Below are 18,079 nucleotides of genomic sequence, written 5' to 3'. Positions count from 1 at the left end.
TTTACACATACATATGCATACCTTTTATTTAGTAAGAAGATCCGAATTTTATAACATTATACACAGTTTAGATGTATTTATTTACAAAGAAATCCCAGTATGACTAACAGTTGAATTTTATAACTTAAAACAGGTTTAGTATAAGAAAATATAATATAGTGAATTTATAATTTATGAAGCATGTATAGTGGCTCACGAAAATATTTAAATAATCGTAGAAATTTTTTATATGTATATTATACAAAATATTTTAAAATTTTATTGGCATTATAATGAAAAATTGAGCTTCCCAAAAATCATCAAAGTATTTAAACAGTCAATTGTTCGCTATATTAATGAGCAGAATATGTAATGAGACCATCTTTAGCAGCAATTGTATGTTTAAAATTACTATTCATTCTGTATACTAATTTTTCACTATATATATATATCTGCAATAAATGTTTTGTGAGTTCTATACACGTTTTTGGAGCGATTTCAAATTTTACTATTATAATCGAGATAATCGTGTCTCATTATAGTGTTAACGAAATTTTAAAAGGTTACATGTAATGCATATAATATAATATATTCATAAAAATCTGCAATAGTAGATGTTCAAACAATTTTGTGAGCCATTGTAGGTTTAATTGTAAAAAAATATATAGATTAACATTGTAAAATCACATATATATAGTTTATGAAATATATAACTCTATAGAAAGCGAACGTTGTAAAAATTTAACTTTGATTATTGAAGTATCAATTCCTGACTGATTGTATCGTACAAAATTAAATTGTATGGACACAAAGGGATAAAGATATGAGAATAAATGAAAAACCTAATCTATAAAATGTATTTAGAGAGCAATAAAAGAAATATATGTGTGTATCTATAGTACTCAAAGATACAGATAGTATCTAATTTAATAATAGTATATCGTGTAGCATAGTAAGCAACATGGCGGCATATCCGGTATGTTATTTCGATGTTTGTAATTACAATTACTGCCTTGCCTCCTCGACAAAATGCTTCTAATAGATTAATGAAATTGTGAACAATGGTGGCGATATAAATTACTTATTATTTGGTCTTAAATGTCGCCTCGTGTTTGTAAAAATAAAACGAACACATTTCGTAAAAAAATACACGAGTGTGAAAATTCGAATTAATCAAGGAATCATTTATGTTAAGCACATTAGTGTCGAAGTGAATCGAAACGGCCGTCTCGCGTAGCTAGAATTTTGTATGGGAAAAGTAGAGTCAGTATTCATTCGTTACATAGGAAAATCAAGGGGTAACATGGTGAAAGGTAGGAATATAATTCGAAAAAATTCATCTACATTTTCACTAAACATTTTATTCCGATAATCAGGTTATGTTTTGATGGTTTTCACTTCCTCTCTTCCTCTCCATTTTGAATGTTACCTCGAAGACGCTAGTTTTCCAGAACATCACTTAATTTCTGCACAATTTTTACCAAATAAATTGTCCCGAATTTTTATTTATGCACTTACGCTCCCAAAATATATTTCTAGTCACCAGTAAATGATATATCCGAAAATATTAAATTTTATATTTCCGTACATATTTTTTATATTTTATTACTCATTCGTCACGCTCATTGTAACAAGCAATTATTGTTGCAATAATATTTTCCACAAAGTGTTGTAGATATTAATATACATCTATGACAATATGATATTCACAGATATACATATATATATACTGTTACATATGTATACAATGTTGTGTAGGTTCTGTAATTACAATGATAAGACATGAAACTTGATCAGTGACATAATATATGTACGTATAATGTACATAGTTTAAAAACTCAATAATTAACAAAAATAAAATGTTAAATAAAATTAATATTACAATTAGCTATGGTATATAATTTTGTATATTATTTCATATTTAATATTTCATTTATATCATATTCATATTTAATATCATATTTAATATTTTATATCTTGGAAGATTTATAAAATGTAGAGTATAAATGGTTAATTTAATTGTAGGAAGACGAAAACGTGTGCAAACAAGAAATGCAATTCGTACAAGAGCTGCTATTTTATCCCCTCAATATGATACAACTTCACCAATGAAGAAGGAGGCTAAACTGCATGATAGTAATGTTAAAAATGTTAATTCTGATGAGATCCATTCAGTATCTGCAGCACATAAAGTGCCTGTGTGCATAAGTTCCTTTTTCTATACACAAGTACGTAATTTGTTTCAAATACAAATTAAACATGTGAATTTTTCCTCTGGATGTCCAATTTTTTTGATTGAAATTTATATTTACTGAAAGTACTTGTTAGAGTTCAATGATACCAATTTTAAGTTTAGAAATCTACTAATTCAAAAGTTATAACTGTGTAAGACTGAGCATTTTTAGAGTATTTTACATGTTATTTTGTTATTTTGTTGTTGTTAGCTTCTATTTATGATTTGACCAATTGGTTCATTGTATTCATATTCTTTAATCTAAGTATATTTTATAACTTATATACAAATATATATTTTTTATTCAAAATGATAAAATATACAATAGTGTCATTTATTTTACAACATAGATTACAGATGTCTCTAAAAATAAAGCTTCTATCCTGCCTATTGAAGAAAGGTTTTATGGAAGTAAAGAAACCAATGGTGTACAAAATGATATTCTCACTGATGTTGGTCAATTCAGAACGGATGGTAATATTTCATTAGTTGCTAATTGATAGGTCATGATGTACATATATTTGAATGATAATGATTCAATAAATAAACAAATTTTCAGAAACACCTGTAGCAGTACCTATTCATGGTCCGTCAACACCACATAGGATTAACATGCCAAACCATCAATTGGAAGATTTAGACGAAAGAAATACAAATGAAAATATGCATAAGAAACCTGCAGTAACTCCCACACTTAATTTGGAGCAACAACCTTTAAAAAAGTCTGCTAATCATAGCCGTAGAAAATTAACCAGCAATCAGTCTGCCACAAATCGGTCAATAGATTCTTCAAATACTAAAAGTACAAATCATAAGCTTACTGATTACTTTCCAGTACGCCGCAGTGTAAGAAAATCAAAGAAAGCTGTATTAGAAGAAAAGCAACGTGATATGGAAAATAAAGTACTTTATCAAATAGAGGAAGGCTTAGAAGTAAGACAAGTTGATGAAAGAAAGTTGTTATTTTATCGTAAATTCCACATAAAATATTTTTCTTTAGGTAAGACACTTTGCTGGTAAAGGTCGTGGTGTAGTAACAACACGAGAGTTTACGAAAGGAGAATTTGTAATCGAATATATTGGTGAATTAATCGATCAAGTAACAGCAAAGAAACGTGAAAAAATATACGCACAAGACCAGAACACTGGGTGTTATATGTATTATTTTCAACATCGTAATCATCAGTATTGGTAGGTATTTTCTTCATTATTGTTCATAAAATTATTGTAAATTATTGACCACTTACAACAGCACCATATTTTTAGCGTCGATGCAACAGCAGAGACTGATAAGTTAGGTAGATTAGTAAATCATTCAAGAAATGGTAATTTAATCGCTCGAGTCGTAGAAGTAGAGTCGACGCCACACCTGGTACTTACGGCGAAAGAAAATATACCTATTGGGGTGGAAATAACATATGATTACGGAGATCGAAGTCGCGAAGCTATTCGTCATCACCCGTGGTTGGCATTATAGCGCTTTCAAATAATTAATTAGTTATAATAGCATGATGTATTGTACAGCAGAATTCGTTCAATTGATTTTGTTCCTCCTATGAAGGAACAATAAATGCATATAGAGAATTTTAGTTGAATTTTATGAATTAATCTGAGTAAAAATATTTCTAAGATGAATGTATCTCTACTTTGATATTACAAATATGTAATTGTATACTTCCTTATCTATGTAACAAAGCAAGAGGAATTAGAAGTATTTGATATTTTATAAAATTGATAGTTTAGCTTGCATACGTGTTTTCTTTGTTACATAAATTTCATTCATAAACATTCATAAACTGTTAAAAACATCAAACTGACAAAATAGATATTAAACATTTTTAATCAAATACTTTTATAATATTGTTACTATTATGTTTAATTATTATTTTATGACTGTAAGACATTTTCGTGTCACAGTTTATGAACAAATATGTACAGTTTCTTTACGATCATTAATAACAAATGCTTCATCTAGTCTTAGATTCAGTCTAGTATTATTGACTATAGATAAGACACGTCATTAGACATCTCAATATACTAGGCGACAACCTTTCCTGGTTGAAGGATTTGTAATACATTGATATGATTACAAATGTGTTTTCTTTTCTTTTAAATATTTTATTACGGAGTACTTCGATCTCTGTGTCGCGATACCTGTACTGTAAAACAGTTACTTTTGTTTTCTGTCAATTTGTCACTGCCAAATTCCAAATGACATGAGAGGTAATTCGTAATTAACTTTATAAACGAAAGATGTTATGTAATAATATAAATAAAAGTAGTTTAATTGATAGAAGTAAATAATATTCGCAATCTCAATCTTTTTTGGAAATCTAGGAAACTGAGATATCGTAATTCATCTTTTATTATATGCAAATAAAAAACTAAAAGAAATGCCTTCATATGAAGAAATAAAATATCTATGATCTTTCATATTCTAAATAAACCTCTATAAAATTTTGTGTATATTTTGCCTAAGTACTTTCATCAATATTTCATCAGTATTTCTTTTATTGAATTATATTTACTATTAGTTTTAAGTATACCTTATAATAACTTATAAAACGAGTTAATAATTTACTGTAAAATTTTATCATTGCCAAGTATATTTATGCGATAATTTATTCGTGTTTTTTATCGATTTGTTGAAGCATTTTATACAATTGTATGACAGAAATAAATTAAAAAAATTAAAATTCTATGTTGATAGTAGTATTGTAATAATGTATGTTAATATTAATCATTATTGTCATTATCATTAGTATTATACAGGACATAACTTATACAAATACAGTTTTATTTTAGTGAGAATCATACATAAAATATGTAATTTATTTCGAATTTGTAAATAAACACATTATAGTATGTATTCTCACAAAATATATTAATATTTTATCATATGAATGAAACTACTTGACTCCCAATACAAAGTATTTTCGTAACAATAAATATATATTGCATTTATTGTTACGAAAATACTTTGTATTGGGAATTCTTATTTATTCTCCACTGTAATTTCTTCATCATCCTCAGAATTTTCACCGCTTCCTATAAAAGTTTCTTCTTTTGCTTTTAAAAATGGTGGTGGTAAAAGAGATGAGAACTCCGATTTTCTTGGTAAATGTATAATATTACTTAGTGACATTTCTTCTATTAACGTGTCATCCATATTCTTTCCCTTTAAATCTTCTTCACTTTTAATAATTGATTGAGCAACATTAGATTTTTCAGGCAATACATGTAATTGCAGTCTTGTTCCATAATTAGAAATTTTATTATTACTCTTTATTAAAGAAGAAGTATTAAAGGATGGCATGGGTGGAGATGTGGGAATTTGCTGAAGCTGATCATCTGAAGTACTTGTTTTTGTTATAGCTTTATACATTCGCTCAAGTGCTTTTGATTCTCTTTCAGACATAGATTTTTTCTTATCGGCTAAAGCGTCCTTTAATTCAACCATAAAATTTTTAAACAACGTTTTATCTCGTTTAGAACTGTACAGTGATATTTCGTCGGCTTCTTCACTCAAAGGTTTCAAATATTCTTCCCTAATATATTCTTCGAATACCTCATCCATAATTTCCGGTTCTGAATCAGTTACAATATGGATATTCGAATTTGCATTTAACATTGGAATATTCGTTTCCAAACAGTTAATTGTAGAACCACTATTTTGCGATTTTACAAGAAATAGACTACTAAACTCAATAAAATCTTTTGCAGTGTCAATACTTTTTTGAGCTGCAGTTAACTTCTGCATTGTGTTCTCCATACAACCTTCGTTTGTTACATCTTCAATTACATTGTTATCAATATCTTGGAGTATTGATAATATGTGGCTGTAAGCCAACTGTAATTTATTTGAAGCTAAATAGAGGTGCATATATAAATCTTGCCATTTAGATGAATCTGGACCTCTAAAATAATAGAAACACATAAACAATCTGTAATTTTTAACATTTATAAAGACATTTTAAAAAAGCATTCTTACCTGTATTTATATGATATGGGTTCTAGTTTAAAACTATAATAAGCATCAATGTGTTCTGATAACTTGTTTTTATATGTGCTTAAGTACATGATTAAAAAACGTATGATATAGGCCAATTGTAATTCAGGAATTTTCTTGTATGATTGTTGCCAAGTATAATTATCGTATGCTATAGTTAATAAGTATAACATCTCAGACTGAGTGAGGATATAAGTATGATATAGAGTCTATTAAAAAAATAACATAATGTATAAAAATATACACATATTAATTATAAAATAAGAACTAAAAGATATTTCATTTCAACCTTCAATTTTTGATAATTTATTTCACCATGTATTTCAAATGATTTACTATCAAATCTTGTTAATAAATCTTCATTACAAATATCTACTGGTAGCAGTTTTATAAGAGTTAAAGAAGCATGATAATAGATGCAAGCAATAACTCCCAAATATTTTACTAAATTTTCCATTATGGGTTGCAAATATTTCAGTCTACCTGCTGTGAGATCACTGTTGAATTAGATATATTAGAAATAATACAACATTACATAATAGTCTAATAAATTGTAAAATTTAAAAGCTTACGAAAATTGTTGGGAACTTTTCCCTTGGTGCAATTTTATTTTATACCCATATTTCAAAATTCTCAGTCCCTTCTTACAAAGATCAAAGAAATCATTCTGTAAAGACACAATAGATTTTAGATCCCTGTGTGCCCTTATTCTAAAAAATTCTATATAACTAATGCAATATAATACAGCTAATGCAAATAAACTAGCTGAACTTTTATATTGGGTATTATAAGACATATAGGCTGAGGATGATAAAATAGTGCCAAATAAAATAAATTTTGATGTTATAGTCCTGCAAAAAAGATAATATGGGTACGTTTTATTTGATTTAACTCTTGCACCAATTTTTGCTTTTTATAGTTGAGATAATTATAGTTAATTTCAGTATCATTTGATAAATTTAAAAGTTTACCTCCATGGTTTACATTCATATTTATCAAGAAAACTATGTATTGCACAACCATGATCATTTAAAAGAATTTTCGCATTTAAAATAGTTTCCACCTGTTTGTAGGATATACTATCATCCTAACATAAATAAAATTCTTCATTATAAATATTTCACAGTATTACTTAAGCATGTTGAATATAATATTTATACCTGAATTACTCCCAAGTATATAGAATATAATTTTTTAAAAATATTTTTTACGTTAAATATACAATCCTGAAAATACAAAAATTATTTATAAAATGCATATCGTATGATTTTCATTGGTTCATTTGAAAAAGTACTCACAAATAGTTTAAGATACTTCTTTTCATTTTTAGGTATTTGTTTTTCTATTGTTACACTTTCAAAGTCGGTATAACCTAATTTGCATAAATGTTCGTATAATGACGAACCCTAAAAAATAAAAAGTAAAATATAATAAAATATTAAACAATGATATATTATTGATTATTTATCAAATGTAGAAAAATTTAAAATACTTGTATGACAACATCTTCGTCTTCATCAGTAATATCAGTAGAATTCATGGTGTATTTATGTTTGAAACAAACAATGAATTATATAATATTATTTCAAGAATTTAAGTTACTTTTACATTCATAAAATATACTTGTCACGATATTTTATTGATATTTTTTAGGTTAGGTAAAGATATTTCACTCTAGATGTCACTTTATTTTTTTGTTGTATAATATATAATTTGAACAGTTTCATCTTTCCTTATTCAATATAATTCCTGTTTTAAACTTATTTAATTTATTCTATTTATATAAAATAGAAAAGCTACAGAACTGTTTTCATTATTGTCCTATATATGTATCTCTCACATTAACCTATATACTTTGAATTGTGTAGAGGTTAGTTTTTAAAGTTCTCACTTCTGTACCTCCAGTGAACCGGAAACAAAAATTCCTCGATTATTTTTTATATGCTTTTATCACGTTATTATTAAATAATGAAGAATTTGGTAGTAAAACAACACACTAGTCGTCTTTTAAATATCCTAGAAAATCAAATGCTAAATGTAAAAGATTTAAAAATATTGTATACTGTTGACTCAACTAATGATGATTTTTATATGCTTTTAAAAAATAAGTTATATAAAATTCCATCGAATAATGTGGAAGATATAAGTTTCTTCGAAATCGATGAAAATTTAGAATTCATCGGTTTGGGATATTGTAGTGTAACACAAGAAATATATGGTGTCTGTAAATCTGGCAATATTATAAGAATAAATTTAGAACCTGAATTTAGATACGAATTGATAACTGATTTAAACACAGATTTACAATGCATGAAATTAAGCCCAGATCATGAAATAATCATATTAGTTACAATTAGTGGTATTGTGATTACAATGGTATCTACTTTTGAAATAATCTCAGAGGTAAATCTGCATGCACAATATTTCGGTCAAAAGCAATTTGTGACTGTTGGTTGGGGTAAGAAGGAAACTCAGTTTCATGGTTCAGAAGGAAAAAAAGCAGCAATATCTAAACCAACAGAAATATGTGAAAACAATCTAGATGATGGATTATATAAAATAACTTGGCGTGATGATGGTTTGTTATTTGCTGTTGGTTTGTTACATCCCGAAAATAAAGTTAGACAGTTTAAGGTATTCAATAGAGAAGGTATTTTACAATACACCAGTGAGATCGCTAATGGTTTGGAAGGATCATTGTCATGGAAACCATCTGGTAGTTTAATTGCATCAACACAGATTTCACAAAACAAGCACCTTGTTGTATTCTTTGAGAAAAATGGTTTAAAACACAGAGAATTTTCACTTCCTTTTAAACCAAAAGAAATTAGGGTATGTTTGAAAATTTCCAATTATTATTATTCTGAATAAATTTAAGAGTATGATAATTTTAATATTTTAAAATTTATTTTAGGTGAAAGATTTATTTTGGTCATCAGATTCAGAAATTTTAACTATTTGGTGTCAAATTCAGGCAGATTCTTCTTCAGTTCTACAACTATGGACAGAAAATAATTATCATTGGTATTTGAAACAAACTATTAAATTTCCCACAGATAACTCATTGATATGTGCCACATGGAGTACAACATCCTGTTTCAAAAAGTTGATTGTTTTAACATACAAAGAACTTATCACGTTTGATTATAATTGGTCTGTTGATCATAGTAGAGGCATAACTGTACATGATAAATCTGTTATTGGCATCATTGATGGAAATAAGTCATTAATGACTGGTCTTAGAGTAGGAATTGTACCACCACCAATGGCACATAAAACTTTAGAAATTTCTGAATCCATAAATGCTATTGTTTTTGCACCTGATATAAAAGACAAAGCTACCTGGATAGACAGCAATGCATTCTTCTGTGTTTCTGCCAGCAAAAAATTAATATTTTACAAGTATTTAGTGGTAAATATAAATGAATTATAAATTGTTTAAAATTTCACAAAGATTAAAGGATAATTACTAATGCATTTAAAACATTAGGATTCATTCCTCTTAGACTATGAACATGTTGGAACATATGATATTAAATGGGATATTCTACTAGAACATAAAAATTTCTTTTACAATATGCATCATTTTTTATGGCTTAATGAAAACAACGTTTTATGTTCATTGTCAATAAATGATCAGAGTTTCCTTTGTGTTTTGATGTTAAGTGCAATAGAAGATCAAACACAGGGACAAGTTATATTGAGGTATATTTATGAGAAAAATTTGTTCAATTTAAAAGTAGTATAAATTATACTTTAGTTTCGAAAATTAATAATTCTTTAATGTTTAAAGGCGAATACACATTATGGATGGTTTAATTCAACACATAGTTCGTTCCCCAGATTCAGATGAAGCATACATAATTGTAGACAATTCCATTATAAAATATACAAAAGAAACAGAACTAATCCCAGTTGATACACAATTGCAAGGATATACCTATAAAGTAGAAGTTGTGAAAATTGGTACAAAGCACATGGTACTATCATTATATCATAGGAACTGTTTTGCAATTAATGGAAAGCAAATTGCTAACAATATCACAAGTTTTTTCATTCACTCGGAATTTTTACTTCTTACAACTGCACAAAATACTTTAATATGCGTTAACTTGAACGAGAATGACTTTGAAGAATTAATAAAGCAAGATTTGACAGTAAAGCCATGGGAAAATCGACTCAATGATAAGTCATTTTCAGGTAAACCAATCATTAATTTCTAATTGTTAAATTATTTTTATTATTATAATTAAGATGATTAATCAATATTTTTAGATATAAATATTAGAAGAGTGGAAAGGGGATCTCTATTGATTGCAGCTATTCCTAAAGATTCCAAAGTTATTTTGCAAATGCCTCGTGGAAATCTAGAATGCATTCAACCAAGGGCATTGTCTTTATATATTATCGGATTTTACTTAGACAATTGCAATTATTTATCTGCCTTCGATTTAATGCGGAGACAACGAATAAACTTGAACTTGATCTATGACTATAATCCAAAAAAATTTATCGAGAATGCAAATAAATTTGTGGAACAAGTTTCCAAAGCGAGTTGGTTAAGTTTATTCTTGTCTGAGTTAGCAGATGAAGACGTTACCACGACAATATATGCAAATTACTATCGAAGACATCAGTCAGAATCAAGAAACCTTGAAATAAATAAAATTGAATTAATTTGTAGTTTATTGCGAAACATTATGGAAGAAAAGAACAACTCTGATCATTTAATTCAACCAATATTAATCAGTTTGGTAAAAGATAAGAAAAAACAAGGAATAGAAGCTGCGCTAGCGAAAATAAAGGAGATTCAGAAGTTAGAGGAAAAACGTACGGGATATGAGGAACACATAATGTCTGTTGAAGCACTAAAATATCTGTTATACATAATGGATGTGAATGTACTATTTGATATAGCTCTAGGAATGTACGATTTTGATTTGACTATGTTCATTGCTTCTAAGTCACAAAAAGATCCCAAAGAATATATTCCATTTCTTAATGGCTTGAAAAAGCTTGACGAGAATTATATGAAATATTCTATTGATTTACATTTGAAACGCTATGAGTCTGCTCTTGAACATATTGCGAAAGAATCAAACAGATTTAACGAATGTATAAATTTGATACGCAATTATAATCTGTATACAAAAGCTTTAAAATTATTTGAGAAGAAAAGCAAAATGTATAAGGAGGTAGCCAGAAGTTATGGTGAATATTTATTGAATAAACGACACTATCATGAAGCTGGAATTATGTTTCATAGATCTGGTGATATCAAAGAAGCTTTAAATGCTTATAAATTAGCTAGTTGTTGGCAAGATGTTATTATACTATCTACTCAAATGGAACTAAGGTTGATATAAGCAATAGATATAAAACAAATTGTCGTCATTATCATAGATTTATAAATTTATAAAATTAAATTATATCAAATTATATTTCAGCGAAACAGAAAAACACGTGATTTACCAGGATCTTGTAGAACGTCTAAAAACTGATAAAAAGTATGAGGAAGCTGCACATATTTTAATGAATTATTTCAGAGATATGAAGGAAGCTATAATCTCTTTATGTAATGGTAAACGATGGAAAGATGCTGTAAGAATTGCACATGATACTAAAAATCTAGATTTGATTGGTAGGTTTACAATTTCAAAAATAATACATAAGTTAAATATCAATTTACTATCTTATTAATTAAAATTGTTATATTTTAGAATGTCATATAAAACCTAGTGTATACGAATATGCGGATCACACTCTATCACAAATAAAAAAAAATAGGCAAGATTTTGAACGATATAAATTGCGTCTTGCAACAGTCAGGCACAATATTTCTCAGAGAAACATAAAATCGGACAATGAAATACTTTGTGACAATGAGTCGATATGTAACAAAGGCATTTCAGATATTCTTAGCGATACAAGTAGCGTTGTTAGTTCAACTTTGAGTCAAAGATCGAGATTGTCCACTATGTCTGGGTAAAGACGTTTGAGAATAATGAATAAAGCTTTTTTAATGAATTTGTGTTAAAAATTAAATATGTTTACATGTGTATTACTTTTAGAAAAAGTTATAGATCCAGCAAAAATCGAAGAAAGCAGGAAAGGAAATTTTTAAGTTTAAAAGAAGGCAGTGTCTTCGAGGATTTGGCATTAATACAAACTTTGTATCAAATTATCAGCAATATGTACAAAGAACGAGGTTTGTGTACTTATTCATAGAAATTAATTATCATATAAAGATTATATAATATCTCTAATTTCAGATGATTTGCACATATTGATACAAATGCTTTTATATTTCGATGACGATGAATATGCGGAAAAAATACAAAATTCCATGGAAGAATTACTTTTAATAATAGAAAAAGATAAATCTGAAATCTGGGATAAATCTGCAGCTTCAAGCTTAGCAGAAATGGTACACATTACACTATAATTATAATTGAATTAATTAATTGCACTACTTTTTATGTTTGTAAAAAATTTTAGGAAAATACAGAACTCACGACGATGAAAGATTCACAAGGATTCTCTACCTGTTACAAATTAGTTGGTAAGTTATTGTTAAACTATTGAGGAAACTTATCTTAATTATTACTCGAATTTTCAGAATCTTATATTACACATCCACCGGTAGCTAATTCTTCACCTTGGAAATTGAACATATTTTACTAATTAATAACAGTAAATATTTTTAGAAATCTAATTTTGAATTATATTTTACAATTACAATCTCTCCATTAAAAAAAGGATACATTTATTTCTGCTTATTTTTCCATTTATTTAATAAATCTCTAAGTTATTTATCATTAAAGATAATTTCTCTCTAGGTATATATGAAATAAAATATGTTACAATAATTATCATAGTTTATAACAAAGTTTTGCGAGGCAAACTCGCAGCTTTATAGTAATCTATTGATTTATATTATAAAACAAACATTTCGATATAAATTCAAATATATATATTATAATATAATATTTAAATTTGTATGAATTATATATGATACCCGGAAGAAACATTATTACAATTTATTTTCTATTGAAATTTTCTTTACATAAATTTTATACAATATTTACGTTCCAAACGCACACTGACAAAATGTCAGATATGAACAGTCATGTTCATTGATATAATATTTGTGAAAATATTGATATCAAAGTATAGATTATTAATATCGTCTGGAATACTCGGGTATTTTCATACATTAACATTTAAAACTATTTATAGAACTAATATCAAAATAAAAATGTTTTTATAATCATGAATAAAAGTTAAAATTCTTCAATATTTCAGTATAAAAGATATGATTCACAATTTAAATACCTAAAAATCTTGTTTTCAATTAGATAAAAATTCGGCAAAATGTTCAATGACTACAGAGTTTAAAAATTATTGTATTTCTAATTTATAGTCTTTGCTAATTTATAGTTTATGAAATATATTAGAAATATTTTATATTAAATAATTGAACTATATTATAATCTATATTAAATATAATCTAAAATAACTATCTTATTATCATGTCTTTAGTACTTAATTAAATTTTATAGTCAATTGCAGTATTAATTTCTAAAATGATTTTGGACTGAAATCAAATCCATTCCAAATTTCCCAGCTTTCATTACTTTTTTTACACCTTAATCATTTTGCCGAAATTTTACTGAATTTAAACAGAGATCCTTTGACAAACGTTGTTCGATAGTTTTCTATAGTGATCCAAAAATATACACATTTCCATATCAATTGACTATACTCATGCTTCTTTCTTTTTCTCTCCTCTACTAAAAAACTTTCTGTATAATTACCCTAAATTGTGTAATTACGTGCATAGATAAAAAAATCTTTAATAAGTAATTTCCATACTAAGTATCTGGTTTTTAATAAATCAGATATTCAACAAAATGCAAACTACCCTTACTCAAGAATAAAGAATATTCGAGTTACATTATATCATACGGAAATACTTACTAAAGTTTTTCTTTCTTTCTTACGAACTTCGTACAGCAACCCCGTAATATTTAGAATTAAAATGTCCCATTTTTAATAGAACTTGTATACTTGAGGCTAATATCTGTAATTAAAACGAGACTACCATTCACAAACTTTTAATTTAATAGATAAACAACTGCATTTTCTGTCTGAAGTAATTTTTCCCTGCAACTTTTTATAGGTAAGGAATCATTAGTTACCTTACTGAATTTTGTTTGTAAGAATATTTTGCATACCAAATTATTTACTCCAATAAATTTTGGAGCGAAAGTCATTATTTAGAAATGATTTTAATATTCATCATGGTAACCATCAAAATAAATGTTTAATTATGACATTTTTTATATGAAAACAATATGATAGGAAAAAAATAGATGAGGATAGATGAAGATAGTCTCGTCTTTCTCCCTTTTTTTATTTAGTCTACTCATTTCATATGTTTCTACCTCTGAAAATGTATCATCCTATGTGCGTAGCAATTTAATTTGTCCAATGAAATATTGAACAAATAAATGTCTCACTACAATTATCTTTTAAAATGAATATTATACTGCGCTTTTATCTGCAGTAGCTAATAAATCTATTGTTGCTGATCTAAGTTCGGGTCGGGTACTAATCTTCATGCACTTTGCTTGGGCATATTTCTTCCTCACAGCTTGATACTTAATTTTATCCGCATTAACTATAATACTTGCTGTTTCCCGTACTACAGGGAATACGTCGTCCTTGGAATAGGTACTGTAATGTGCCAAGGTATTTGTCCAGACAACCTTTTGCTGGTCTTCGTCATCATTATCAATAATTCTGCATAATCAGATAAAACAATAATGATGAATTATTAGTAAATAATAATATCAACTATTATTTCATATTGATCCAATTTGCTTGTTTTGATTGATTTTTCTACATTAGGAAAGGAGAAAGCACAGTGACTTTAATCCTTTAAAATAATATTTTAATAGATAACTTACAGGAAAGCTAAATATATTGCTGCAGCTGCAATAAGGCTTGGGGGATAGTGGCACATTTCATAATGAACTAAGCTTTGTTCTAGAAAATATTTAGCCATTGTATGATGTATTGGGAGTGCCTAAAAACAATTTATTGAGTTAAAGACATAAAATTATGTGATATGAAAATTAACCAGTGATACAAATTTATAAATCACCTTTCCAGCTTTGCTGTACCTCCTTAGGAAATGTAAGGGTAATGGTCTACCAAAAGAATAATCTAATGTTTTCACAATAAGCATTTCCATTTGTAATATTTCTACCTTCGAGTATGCATTATCTGTGATATATACAAAATCATTTATATCTGGAGAATACATTTCTTCATACTTGCTAGCAATGAACATAGCAGTCACACCAACCAATTGTAACCTTTTCCTATTTATTGAGCGAAAAGCCTGTTGAAAGAAAACTTTCAATATTTATGTAGTTTTCTTCAAAGATAAATTTTAAGCTTTTACATCTAACAACAAACCTGTAAAAATCTATCAATGATAGCAACAGTTAGATATAATGTTTCTTGCATTAAATGAAATTGTTGGTGTACATCCACTAACCAATCTATAAGTACACTCCTCATTTTTGGCGAAACTTCTTGTCCATATAGATATCCTTTTGAAATAGGGTACATACTTTCTAGAGTTCTTAAGTATTCATAAATGTCATTACTATAAATAGAAACTAGACTAGGATTTCCTTTATCTTCTTCATCAATATCTTCAACTGCCAATAGATCTGAGGAGAATGATTGAACCTCCTTTTTAGCAGGTACTGATACCACACTCTCTTGAGAAACTGCAACCTTTATTACAGGTTTAACTATTTGTACAGGTAGTTTCTCAGTTGCTTTTTCTGGTGGTTTGATAGCTTGTTTTGGGGCTATAATCGGTTTCTTGTCTTTTATTAGCAAGCTAGTTCTATCAATGGGTTCTATGCCTCTTAATGTGTTCACTTTGTTTCCTATTTCACCCAAAGCAGCTCTTTTTGTCTTCCCAGGTATTGTGGTCACAGAAGACTTAAAATTCTTTGTATTTTCTTGATTTACAATATTCTGAAAATTTATTTCATGATCCATATTTTGACTTTCTTGTACAAATCTTACTTGTTAAAAAAAGAAATACTCCTACTCTTTCCATATATATAAAAATAGATAATATTGTTACATATATATTTCAAAACAGTAGTTATTGTAACAATAACTTTTTTGACAACTATCAAAACTATTTTTTACAAATATTCTGTATATATGGATAACAATATTATTTTTCAATAAATCCAACTAATTTAATCTACTAACTATTGTATTACTTACTTTATGTAACAATACATGGTAAGTATGAAGAGTTAAAAGTAAAATATTAATAAAATAGAAGGGGATATAACAAATATGAATTAAATATTTATGTACTGATCTTTCTAGCAAAATAATAATTAAATATTAAAAAGAGATCTTATCATTTAAACAATTTTTAATTTTTAATATATCCGAGTATAGAAATATAACATTATAATATGATGTAAATAAAATAAATATAATATAATTCATACAATAAATAGAAAATGAAATGTGTGCTTTTCGTGATGTAATTACCTAAGCAGCACAAAATTCCGCCTAAATCGGCTCTAAATGTTTACGAACGCATTTCCGTTTAAGATACACGATGCAACTTACAACTAATTACATCTTTAATATTTTTATAACAATTTTTACCTTAGAGTAACATTACATAACGAAGGAAAAGCTGAAATTTATGCAATTTATATAAAATATTAAAAGATGCACGGGGCTTTAAAGATCAAAATGTACGTTAATATTAAATTTCAAAAATCAAAATTCTTCGTTATTAAACAATCAAACGAGTGATATTAAAATTCGTATTATGAATATTAAAATACATACAGCAATCTGGATAAATCATAATGATTGTTATTTCGATGACTTTTGAAATAAATGAAGGGCATTTAAAGATGTCAGGAACAGACGGTTACCCTGTTCTATTGACCTCCCCTTGTTATCAATGGCTAATTTGATACACATCGATGTTTTTGAAATATTTAAAACTTACCGTGAGCGCGGTCCTATTTCTTAAAGCCATCGTTAACAAAGTCAGGAAATAATTACACGCAACACCAAAAGCTAGTCTTCCGATTAGTCTACTTCCACCGTCTCCCAAACAACGTTTAACTCGCAGTAACGACTCTGTCGGTTTGAATTTGTTTAGTCGATCGAACGGAAGTTCACCTTCTGCGGATGTTAGTATACAGAAGAAGAAATGCCGCGAAAGTCATGAAACCTGATTGGTCGATCGAATGGTAACGTATTTCAAACGTGTCACAACTATGTTTCACTTTTTTTATAAATTGATAAATTTCAGGTGGCTTTCTTGTTTATTATATGAATGAATTAATAGTATGAAAGTAAATTTAATTAACTATTTTAAATCGTTTTTCAGAAAATGACTATACTTTTTTTACTGATGTTAGTTTTATTTGCTAAATTAGTTTGAAGAGTGATGTATCTAAAAAATCATCATTTTTTAAATATTTGTACAACATTAGCTCTAAAATGTGCTATTTGTGAATTAAAAATTGTACAGTTATCTAATACAATCATATTATTTCACAAAAATGTTGAAATTCAGGATAGGTTCCCAATATTTTTTCTGGCAATGAGGCAATAAGCAATACATATTACAAGCAGTATTATATCGAAGACTCCCCAAACTTACTGACTATTAATTGTATTGTAAACAAAAATAAATTCTTTCATTGTTAAATAGTTGAATAATTAATACTTTCTAGTTTGAACTTTCTATTTTAAATTGACTTCCCAAAAACGTACTTTTT

At 27.4% G+C, this 18,079-nt stretch overlaps 4 protein-coding genes across 5 annotated transcripts; 2 read left to right on the top strand and 2 right to left on the bottom strand.

Annotated features, from left to right (window-relative positions):
- Positions 1-966: 966 nt before the first annotated feature.
- On the top strand, positions 967-3,961 carry LOC126924694 (histone-lysine N-methyltransferase PR-Set7). 2 transcript variants are annotated; one of them, XM_050739462.1, is made up of 6 exons: positions 967-1,292; positions 2,005-2,207; positions 2,563-2,686; positions 2,772-3,145; positions 3,213-3,403; positions 3,479-3,961. In XM_050739462.1, exons 1-6 carry the CDS (start codon positions 1,229-1,231, stop codon positions 3,687-3,689), a joined length of 1,167 nt encoding a protein of 388 aa, XP_050595419.1. In that variant the 5' UTR covers positions 967-1,228; the 3' UTR covers positions 3,690-3,961. The 2 variants fall into 2 exon arrangements, with proteins under 2 accessions (XP_050595419.1, XP_050595420.1); XM_050739463.1 differs by lacking the exon at positions 967-1,292 and adding an exon at positions 1,686-1,872.
- Positions 3,962-4,800: 839 nt separating this feature from the next.
- On the bottom strand, positions 4,801-7,898 carry LOC126924674 (uncharacterized). Its single transcript, XM_050739407.1, has 8 exons — positions 7,714-7,898; positions 7,520-7,627; positions 7,382-7,447; positions 7,193-7,308; positions 6,794-7,072; positions 6,511-6,718; positions 6,204-6,430; positions 4,801-6,129 (listed from the first exon to the last, which is right to left on the bottom strand). The coding sequence occupies exons 1-8, from the start codon at positions 7,759-7,761 to the stop codon at positions 5,208-5,210; spliced, it is 1,974 nt and encodes a 657-aa protein (XP_050595364.1). The 5' UTR covers positions 7,762-7,898; the 3' UTR covers positions 4,801-5,207.
- A 291-nt stretch (positions 7,899-8,189) lies between these two features.
- LOC126924664 (putative elongator complex protein 1) lies at positions 8,190-12,990 on the top strand. The gene is made up of 11 exons (XM_050739374.1): positions 8,190-9,053; positions 9,136-9,633; positions 9,712-9,926; positions 10,015-10,421; positions 10,497-11,577; positions 11,669-11,862; positions 11,942-12,206; positions 12,293-12,429; positions 12,494-12,648; positions 12,720-12,783; positions 12,841-12,990. The coding sequence occupies exons 1-11, from the start codon at positions 8,190-8,192 to the stop codon at positions 12,903-12,905; spliced, it is 3,945 nt and encodes a 1,314-aa protein (XP_050595331.1). The 3' UTR covers positions 12,906-12,990.
- Positions 12,991-13,245: 255 nt separating this feature from the next.
- Positions 13,246-17,478, bottom strand: LOC126924691 (G2/mitotic-specific cyclin-B). Its single transcript, XM_050739455.1, has 5 exons — positions 17,299-17,478; positions 15,708-16,283; positions 15,391-15,630; positions 15,194-15,312; positions 13,246-15,026 (listed from the first exon to the last, which is right to left on the bottom strand). Exons 1-5 carry the CDS (start codon positions 17,326-17,328, stop codon positions 14,768-14,770), a joined length of 1,224 nt encoding a protein of 407 aa, XP_050595412.1. The 5' UTR covers positions 17,329-17,478; the 3' UTR covers positions 13,246-14,767.
- Between the last annotated feature and the right edge of the window lie 601 nt (positions 17,479-18,079).

This window comes from Bombus affinis, chromosome 15 (genome assembly GCF_024516045.1).
Source record: "Bombus affinis isolate iyBomAffi1 chromosome 15, iyBomAffi1.2, whole genome shotgun sequence".
NCBI lineage: Eukaryota > Metazoa > Arthropoda > Insecta > Hymenoptera > Apidae > Bombus > Bombus affinis.
Note: the sequence above shows the minus strand (reverse complement) of the source record. Positions and strands in the feature narration are given on the sequence as shown.

Bases quoted from the DNA above. Each gene is read 5' to 3' on its own strand.
- LOC126924664 (XM_050739374.1), top strand. From the start codon at position 8,190: ATGAAGAATTTGGTAGTAAAACAACACACTAGTCGTCTTTTAAATATC. The intron at 9,054-9,135 runs GTATGTTTGAAA...AATTTATTTTAG, and splicing joins TTAAACCAAAAGAAATTAGG to GTGAAAGATTTATTTTGGTC. The intron at 12,784-12,840 runs GTAAGTTATTGT...TCGAATTTTCAG, and splicing joins TACCTGTTACAAATTAGTTG to AATCTTATATTACACATCCA.
- LOC126924691 (XM_050739455.1), bottom strand. From the start codon at position 17,328: ATGGCTTTAAGAAATAGGACCGCGCTCACG. The intron at 15,313-15,390 runs GTGATTTATAAA...AATTGTTTTTAG, and splicing joins GGTACAGCAAAGCTGGAAAG to GCACTCCCAATACATCATAC. The intron at 15,027-15,193 runs GTAAGTTATCTA...CTGATTATGCAG, and splicing joins GCAATATATTTAGCTTTCCT to AATTATTGATAATGATGACG.
- LOC126924694 (XM_050739462.1), top strand. From the start codon at position 1,229: ATGGGAAAAGTAGAGTCAGTATTCATTCGTTACATAGGAAAATCAAGG. The intron at 2,687-2,771 runs GTAATATTTCAT...ACAAATTTTCAG, and splicing joins TGGTCAATTCAGAACGGATG to AAACACCTGTAGCAGTACCT. The intron at 3,146-3,212 runs GTAAGACAAGTT...ATTTTTCTTTAG, and splicing joins AAATAGAGGAAGGCTTAGAA to GTAAGACACTTTGCTGGTAA.
- LOC126924674 (XM_050739407.1), bottom strand. From the start codon at position 7,761: ATGAATTCTACTGATATTACTGATGAAGACGAAGATGTTGTCATACAA. The intron at 7,448-7,519 runs GTGAGTACTTTT...TTGTATTTTCAG, and splicing joins AGAAGTATCTTAAACTATTT to GATTGTATATTTAACGTAAA. The intron at 6,130-6,203 runs GTAAGAATGCTT...CTATTATTTTAG, and splicing joins CCCATATCATATAAATACAG to AGGTCCAGATTCATCTAAAT.